Source organism: Papilio polytes, unplaced genomic scaffold (assembly GCF_000836215.1).
Source record: "Papilio polytes unplaced genomic scaffold, Ppol_1.0 DF823823.1, whole genome shotgun sequence".
Taxonomy (NCBI): domain Eukaryota; kingdom Metazoa; phylum Arthropoda; class Insecta; order Lepidoptera; family Papilionidae; genus Papilio; species Papilio polytes.
Genome location: NW_013525381.1, coordinates 770,047 through 779,260, shown reverse-complemented (window position 1 = coordinate 779,260; position 9,214 = coordinate 770,047). Strand labels below are relative to the sequence as shown.

Sequence of the window (9,214 nt, the reverse complement as noted above, 5' to 3'; positions counted from 1 at the left end):
AAAGGTATGTAATGAAAGACTACATAATAGTGTAAAAAATTTCATGTTATAATTGTCGCACGCGATTCAGTCTGCGCAGAATTAAAAAAAAGATAGTAAGTAGCCATCTTCTACATTTGTAACAAATTTTATCTATATCTGTTTAACTGATCTGGTGATACTCTAACAAATGTCCGTCCATCCATCCATTTAAAATGTGGCGTCTATATCAATTTTTTATGAAAAAATTAATAGATTTTTGTTAATTTACTAATGATTCCTTTAACCATTCCAATTAAGCCCTTGAGGCTTGTGTTATGATATTGTTCACAATAGTCGAATGGCGGGATTCAAACCCTCGACCGCAAGATCGGTAGTCCGGACCCCAAACCAGTAGGCTATTGGGGTTTGGAGTAAGAGTTAACATTTAAATGTTTTTTAGATAAAGAATCAAAAGCAATGTGTTCATCAAGTGATCCAGACAAAGATATAGACTGTGTGATAGGACCTGAGTTTGATGCGGCCTCGTGTCATAGAGCATTCCGATATCTTGCCAAAGTAAGTTTATTAATGTTCACTTTCTGCGCCACAAAATTGCTGATTCATATGGATGTTGCATCACCATAAACACTGTTTTTGGTGTACATACTTTATTATTTGCTAGCTTTTGCCCGCGACTTCGCCCGCGTGGATTTAAAAAAGCAAATGTAAGTAGCCTATGTGTACTTCCAGACTATTTTCTACATCTATGCCAAATTTCATCAAGATCCGTTCAGCAGCTTAGGCAACAAATTCTAAAAAACATCCATCCATCTAAACTTTCGCATTTATGATATTAGTAAGATTGGTCAATCAAGATAATAATGTTTCTATAGTCATGTGTCAAAAATCCACACCTCTAGTCACGGTATAATATTGACGTATTGACATACTTAAATATTTTTGAATCACTTTCAAGTATTCAAGTTTAAAGACATAAAAATTATATCTTTTGTAATTTAAAAAAAAAATCATAGTCAACTGCTTTGAAAATTGTGGCAGAAGCATATTATGTGAATTTACATGTTACAGGTGCCATCAAAATATTACAATTCAATGCTAGTTTCTGCATTGGAAACGTTAGCTTTACATCTGAAGATAGATTTAGAGATCAGTAAGAAGTTTTCAATGGAGGATGTTGTGACTTGCTTAGTAATAGCTTTTGAGATACCAGATATCGGCTGCAGTGATTACCTGGAGGTGGCCCTACCCACACTTTGCCATGCTATTGAATATTTACCACTCAAAGGTATTTATATTATTTCGGGCAATTATATTTTTTAGCAGAATTTCAATGTTTGTAGTGATTCATCTTTTATAATAATTCATTTCTTTTAAAACCAAAAGGTGTTAGAGTTGTGAAATTCTTAACCAAATCATTCTGTTACATTTTTCTTTAAAAATTAGACAACACTAAAAATTTAAGGTCATCGCACATTAAATCTATGCGTCATATAAGAGTCAATTTATAATCCTTGTGTTCAATACACATGTTACTTAATTTCGATAAATTCGCTTTTTGATCTATCTGTAGTCATTTTTTAACTGCCCTAGATTTTATGCCAAATGAGTATTGACCTTTTCATTATTTCAGCACATGCTCGACTCGCACGTCTCTGGTCTGAGTACTGCAAGGAGAGCTTGCGCCACATCCTGGAGGCGCTGCAGCAGCTCATCACCCTCAGGGTGGTCTCCACTAACTACTCCAGAATCTACCAAGTGCAGGATGATGAATGTGTTACAAAAGCTACTAAGCTTATGAAGGTGACAATTTTTATTATATACAGTGTAACTTCAATAATACAATTTAAATATTTGAAACTATCGATCTGCCCCAGTTTCGCCTGTGTGGCTAAGAATATACGTATCCTATATTTTCTGCTTGATTTTATATTTTTTGTTACTCATTGATAATGTAGTTTAATGGCGTATTTTTTTTTAATCTGTTCATTAGTTTCAGAGTCTAATTATTTCGACGGAATTTGAACGGCATCCATGAAATTAGGTATAGATGTACAAGATAGTTTGAAAGAAGACATAGGCTACTCACTTTTGTTTTTTTTATTTCCACGCAGACGTAGTCGCGGGCGAAAGTTAGTAATATTATAAATATATGTGTGTGTTGAACAGATAGTGTACTACGCGAACATGGCGGCGGGCGAGGTGCAGCAGAACCCGCAGCCGGAGGAGCCGGTGGTGATCGCCAGCCAGCTGGACCCGCTGGGCGACGCGCTGCACGACCTGCTGCCGCTCTCCGCCATCAAGACCTCCAAGCACGCGCTGCCCGAGGACCCCCTGGGTACACTACCTGTACTTCTCGACAAAACTCACCTCTTGCTCACGACTTCGCCACCGTCCAAAGTCTGTTACTCACTGATGACGTAGCTTTTTCAACTCGGCCCACTAGTTTTTGAGTTATTTCATTGCATACAAAAATACAAATATTTCCACTTTTTAATATTGGTATTTACTTTCTGTAAAGTGACCATTTAATAAAATTTTTAATCAGTCGAAATTTCCAACAAACTTTTTTTTAAAATTTAAGAATATAAAAGTTAAAAAAATATAATATTTGTAATGTTTCAGCGGCTTACCTGAAAATAAACTCGTTAGACGTGAGGAAGCCGTACCTGCCGTACGAGGAGTTCTACAACGAGCCCCTCAGCGACAATATCGAGATGGACATTGACTTCGCCAGCTATAAAACTGATGTTAATAGCGGTGAGAGGCTTAGAGTAAATTTCGTATCTTAGACCAGTGGTCGGCAAAGTCAGTGGGTAATAAGTTAGAAAGCCTAATATGAACATTACAATAACGAATAAAAAAAAAGAGCGAAATCTGTTTGTATGGTATAAACTTTTATTACACTACATAAGTATGATACTGAACAAAACCAAATTTCATAATGATTGACGTGAACAAATGCTTGCATCTCCTTGAAAAGTTTAAGTTAGAGCCGCATTTTGCCGACGTACAGTAAAATACTCCCTTAGTAGCCACATAAACCAATTTTCAAGAAAGATAAAAGCTATTGTTTCTATTATTTTGAGATTACATTGAACTGTCTCCTCACAATACGCCTACAAAACCCCTTCGCTGTACCCATGCGGCTTCATTCACATGAAATTATAAAAACTTATTTTTTTTTAACGTTATAATAACCTTGCTTCCTTAATGTTGGGTAGTTTATAGTCTCTTTCCCACATGAAGGTTTTTTCAATTTATTTACCCCCTAAGTGCAATAGTGTGAAAATATATAGTCCAAAGCGTTTTGTAAGTGTAGGGCTTTTTACTAAACTAAGAACTATTCAGAAATACACTGTGATTGCTAACATCCTACGCCACAAAGTAGTGTGTTTACGCTATATTACAATAGTATAGATTAATATTAATATGAAATATTGTCTCAGCAACAAAGTTCGCGTTCCTGAACTACCCGTTCATATTGACGGCTGCGACGAAGTCCCTGGGCCTGTACTACGAGAACCGTATCCGCATGTACTCGGAGCGGCGCGTGTCGCTGCTGCACGCGGTGGTGGGCGCCGCGCCGCCCATGCCCTTCCTGCGCCTGCGCGTGCGCCGCTCACACATCATCGCGGACGCGCTCGTCGAGGTACCTATGACGTACCACAAACATAATGGTCATCTTCCCCCTTGTCCTAGTCCCGTAGGGTCTGCGCGACAGCTTTTTGCCCATTTTGTAATGCTATTTCTTACTAATGGTATAAATGCAAAAGTTTCATAGTGTCTTTAAAACATACTCAACGTATTTCGTTGAAATTTGTCACAAATGTAATATGGTTTTCCATGTTTTTATATAGGCTATTTTTTTTTAATTGCGCACGACGGAGAGTCATGGAAAAAAGTTAGTATTTATATAAAGTGATATGTTTCCAGCTGGAAATGATAGCGATGGAGCGAGCGCTGGATCTAAAGAAGCAGCTGATGGTGGAGTTCGAGGGTGAGCAGGGTGTGGACGAGGGAGGTGTCAGCAAGGAGTTCTTCCAGCTCATCGTCGAAGAGATATTCAACCCCGACTACGGCATGTTCACGCAGCAACCGGACTCGCATACTGTTTGGTATGTATACAAAAACATACTGTTTAATGTCAACCGATAAAGGAGTTAATTTCAAGTCAGTAAAACAGTTTATCCTAAGTCGGTCAAATAGTTTAGTATAAGTCGGTAAAACAGCTTAGCATAAGTCGGTAAAACAGTTTAGTAGAAGTCGGTAAAACAGTATAGTATTTCGGTAGAACAGGTCAGTTTTAAAGTTTCCTTTGGATCTTTAAACAATTTCGACTATCTCATTTAATTTTTCTGTTCATTAATTAAGAAATGTAATTATAGGTTCAACCCGACGTCGTTCGAGACGGAGGCGCAGTTCACTTTGATCGGCATCGTGCTGGGGCTGGCGATATACAACAACATCATCCTGGCGGTCAACTTCCCCATGGTGGTGTACCGCAAGCTGATGGGCAGGAAGGGCGCATTCGAGGACCTCGCCGACTGGAACCCTGTCAGTATTACAATATACTATTTTATACCCAAACTCATTTATTAGGCCAAGGGCACAAGTTTTGTAGTGTAGCTGTGATTTATTATGCCATTTTCTATCTCTCTGCAGCTTTTACTCAATTTTTGAGAGGACCGCATCTCTTTCACCAGGTCTCATATCCTTGTTCGACTATACTGAAATAAAAAATATCAACGCATGACAAATTAGTTGTTTTGTCGAAAAACAGCCATTGTAGACGTTGAGTGATTTTTACTAAATAGTTAACATAAAATTATTAGTAATTAGCAGTGGCCCGCGATTTCGCTCCTGTGAAATTAAAAAAAAAAAACAGCCTATGTTACTCACAGATATTTTACCTTTCTAACGATGAAGAAATTTTTAAAATCGACCCAGTAGTTTTTGAGTTATTGAAATAGAAAAATACAAAACTTTCCTCTTTATAATATTAATATAGACTAATGAAAAATTAATGTCAATATTATTGTTTGTTTCAGAGTTTGTATAACGGTTTAAAAGATATGTTAGATTATAGCGGCGATGATTTAGAGGAAGTGTACTACCAGACTTTCAGGATATGCTACAAAGATGTCTTCGGAAATAATATATTCCATGATCTCAAAGACGAAGGGGACAGTCTCTTTGTTACGCAAGCCAATAAAAGGGTAAGCTTTTTTTAATTTAACTATACGCTATTGGTTAACTCGATATAAATCATGTATGGTTGATATGACGGCCAAATAAACCTTTTATTCCAATTTATATACGCTTTGTGCCAGTAACTGGCTTGCTAGCTACTAACCCATTTTACTGGCATGTATGTTGAAAGTATTGATTGCTGTAGCATAGTTAAGGGGAACCTTTGCGTCGATTAAGTATGAATAATTAACACTAAGCGGTATTCAGAGACCGATTAATGACTGTGAGTGCGGAAATTAGTGTAAGGAATATTGTATTTCCTTTTATTTTGGATATTTCTACTATTCAATATTTGTTCTTACATTCATTTCGACTAACATCGTACTTTTAAAATTTTTTAGTGTTAGCGGTGCAATAATTTATACAAAATAGAGTGTATAATATGAATATGTTACATTTCAGGAGTTTGTGGACATGTACGCGGACTTCCTGCTGAACAAGTCTGTGGAGACGCAGTTCCGCGCGTTCCGGCGCGGCTTCGTCATGGTGACGGACGAGAGCCCGCTCAGCGCGCTCTTCCGCCCCGAGGAGATCGAGACCCTCGTCTGCGGCAGCAAGGTCTCACTCTCACTGTACCCTGACTTAGGGAATACTTGGACCTCTTTCTCACGGAAGATTTTTAACGCTGTCTTTCATAAGCGCTTTAAAATAAGACTTGTTTCCTTGCCCATTGCTCAAATTGCAACACTGTTATAAAAAGCGTTGCGCTTTAAAAGCTTTACCGTATGAAATATATACAATATAATACATGGAATTGCATTTGGTCTATATAAGCGTATTTTAACGCGCGTTATAAAAACGTCCGTGCGAATGGAGCCCTTATTTTAACTCTCCTTTCTTTGCCCGTTCATAAATTTATGTATTTAAAATTTTAATAGATAATGTTCATCTTAAATTACATTTTTTGAGTTACTCTCAAGACGCGACGTTTTAAAGTAATTCTGATGTTACAGAATTTCGACTTCAACGAGTTGGAGAAGTCAACCGAGTACGACGGCGGGTACACATCGGATTCACGTATTATAAAAGACTTCTGGTGCATCGTGCACAAGCTGTGCATCACAGAGAAGCGGAAGCTGCTGCAGTTCACGACCGGCTCCGACCGCGTGCCGGTAGGCGGGCTCAGCTACCTCAAGCTGGTGATAGCTCGCAACGGGCCCGACTCCGACCGGCTGCCGACCGCGCACACCTGCTTCAACGTGCTGCTGCTGCCCGAGTACCGCTCGCGGGACAAGCTGCGCGACAGACTTATGAAGGCCATCTCATACTCAAAGGGATTCGGAATGCTCTAAACACTACATAAGATCCGAAAGTTCAAACAAAATCGGTGTCGCACCTCCATACATTACATATAGGCAGATTAAATCTAGTGTGCGGAGGTATACGAATAATGTTATCGCTTATTAAGTTACAGACCGGAAGAGCAGAACAGATTTTTTTATCGCAAATAGAACGCTATAATTCGGTTTTTTAACGCGCGTAAAAAACGTTCAAACAGAACCAATTTATTTCTACTTATATCTTAGCATTTTTAAATTCGACGTTTTTTTTATGGAACAGTTTTGTATTTTAAATGCAAACAAGAGCGATTTTAAAGCGTTCCTATAAGCGTAAGCGTTAAAAAAACGCGGGTGCGGATCTTAGGTCATGCGATAGAAACAGGGTTTTATTTTATTTTTCACGTCTGTTGCTCTTAATAAAGTAAAATAAAACCTTATTTCTATCGTGTTAAGCCATTTGAAATAAAAAAAAGTCTGCTCTGCTGTTCTGATCTGTGAACAGACTAAGACCCATTCGGTACGCGCGGTGTTCACGCGTGCTTGTTAAGGTCACTGCCCACTGTAATAAGCGATAATATTAAATGTGTAACTTTACATTAGATAAACTGAAGCGTGTTAAAAGTGCGAGGACCTTTAATCAGTTAAGTCCTACCATCGATGGCTCTGTAACGTGAATAATAAACGTTTGTTGTATTTATACGAATATTGTTGATTTATTTTACGTATACGTTGTTAAATGCCATTTTACATGAATTTAAAGATCCGTGTTCCTGTAGTTAATGACTGTTAAAGGTATTAAAACCTTAGAATTTGTGATTCTTAAACAAAATTTTAACTTTTGACAATCTTTTCATATAACATTAGGAAGCAGTCATGTCGATATGTATTTTGCTTATAAGAGTGAATTTCACGATAACGAGGGTTGTTAAATAAAATACAGTCTTGTTTTGTAATATAGTACTTTAAAAATTTGCTTATTAGGTAGAGTATTTTATATAAAAATATAAGTGTTAGATGTAAGTTTTCTCAAACTACCCTACATTCATTTACAATGGCAACATAGTCACTATCAATTTATTCACGAGATATTCCTAAATAATTTATATTTAATTATTAAAACTAATATTAATTATAACTACAATATATTCTGTATTACGGAATACAAGACAATTTGTTGATAGAAATCATAAAATGGACGATTTTAATGCAAACATGTTATAAGCATTAAAAAATCCCATAAAAACAACTTAGGTAAATATTTTCGTTACTTTTAAGCTCAATTTATAAGATTTCTTTTAATTTAAGTATAAAGCCCGCTACACGCCGTCAGTTGTAACTGAACAGTCAAATTGTGTGTAGGCAAAACTTGAACTGTACAGTTCAACTGACTTGGATTGTCTACAATCGCATTGAACAGTCCAACTGTTCAATTATAATGAACGTTCTTAGCGGGCTTTACATTTCAAAGTTTTCACAATGTATTAGGTAATTCTTGCCATGTATACATTGAAAAAATGTTCAAATATATAAAATAAACAACATAATAAAAATAGTTTATTCTAAAATAAATAAATCTAAAAATTAGAAAAATCCAGTGCTAATTTCCCTATGAAAATAACGTTTGCTTATATCGAAATGCATTTGCTTGCTAAATGTAATATTACAAATTTAAGATAAAAGAAACCTTTTATATATGTATTTTGTACTATCTTGTCGGTAAATCGTTCAGTCTTGTATAGTTTAAATACAATGCTTTGGTGACTTGTGCAACCAAAATATGACTATCTCTTTCGTTCCGTTAAAGACAGCAATATGAGATATTTCGATATTATTATGCGACAAGTTTCCTCTTGATGGTGTTGAGGCGGAGGTCGTGCACGGCGAGGGGGAAGGGCTGCCGGCAGGGGGGGGACTCCGCCTGCAGCAGCGGCAGATTGGCGGACGCACGACGCAAACGACTCTTCGGCCTGGAATAAAAATACATATTTTACACACACGCAAAAATTTTAAAATAAAATGTTTAAACATTTAACATTTTATTATAAAATACTTTTTATACCAGTTAGCTTAAATTCTCAAATTAAATGTATGTTAAGAAACAATTTTATGTACGTTTCGCTTCGAGTCATAAGTAAGAGGAAATAGATTGTTTGTTATAAAATTTATGTTATAATTAATGTTAAACAAAGTTGAAATTGTTTCAATGGAAGTGCATTATTGAAATATATGTTTGCGATTTGTAAATATTATTTGCATCTTTATTTCTACCAATATTTGTTTATAAAACTGTCAGAAGATTAAGTTTACAATCCGGAAAACTAACAAACTAAAGGGTTTTTTACTTGGGATCTCAAGTTATAGACGACAAATTTTCCACCAATAGTCAAACAAGGATGTCTAGCCCATTGAGAGGCGCTGTTATCGATTGCTTCCGTCAGAAAATATATAAAACTTACATGATTGTAGAAAATAGTATAAAATGAGGGTGCTAGCGGGCTCAAATAAATTAGTTTCATTATGTTGACCGGATTATATACTTGTGGGAGTATAATTGCATTTTGAGCGACAAATAACTACACTGACACTTTCTAACTATGATCTTTATGTCTTCATAGCATAGTTCGGCATATAAACTGTTCTTACCTATGTCTGGCATCGCACGAGCACGCAGTCTCTGTGTAAATGGCGGCGGCGGCGATGCG

General features: G+C 36.6%; 2 protein-coding genes across 2 annotated transcripts in view; one reads left to right on the top strand and one right to left on the bottom strand.

The window, feature by feature from the left end:
• Window positions 1–7,215, top strand: part of LOC106103330 (ubiquitin-protein ligase E3A) — a 9,595-nt gene extending 2,380 nt beyond the window's left edge. Inside the window, exons 6-16 of the mRNA XM_013283067.1 lie at window positions 422–537; window positions 1,051–1,267; window positions 1,613–1,782; window positions 2,149–2,317; window positions 2,605–2,739; window positions 3,429–3,631; window positions 3,916–4,097; window positions 4,368–4,536; window positions 5,031–5,198; window positions 5,635–5,790; window positions 6,186–7,215. Coding sequence (XP_013138521.1) covers window positions 422–537; window positions 1,051–1,267; window positions 1,613–1,782; window positions 2,149–2,317; window positions 2,605–2,739; window positions 3,429–3,631; window positions 3,916–4,097; window positions 4,368–4,536; window positions 5,031–5,198; window positions 5,635–5,790; window positions 6,186–6,524 — 2,024 coding nt within the window. The 3' untranslated portion in view covers window positions 6,525–7,215. The remainder of the gene's footprint in view (window positions 1–421; window positions 538–1,050; window positions 1,268–1,612; window positions 1,783–2,148; window positions 2,318–2,604; window positions 2,740–3,428; window positions 3,632–3,915; window positions 4,098–4,367; window positions 4,537–5,030; window positions 5,199–5,634; window positions 5,791–6,185) is intronic.
• Window positions 7,216–8,053: 838 nt separating this feature from the next.
• Window positions 8,054–9,214, bottom strand: part of LOC106103329 — a 7,227-nt gene continuing 6,066 nt past the window's right edge. Inside the window, exons 16-17 of the mRNA XM_013283066.1 lie at window positions 9,156–9,214; window positions 8,054–8,479 (exon numbers count right to left, since the gene is read on the bottom strand). Of these exons, the coding sequence (XP_013138520.1) occupies window positions 8,344–8,479; window positions 9,156–9,214 (195 nt within the window). The 3' untranslated portion in view covers window positions 8,054–8,343. The remainder of the gene's footprint in view (window positions 8,480–9,155) is intronic.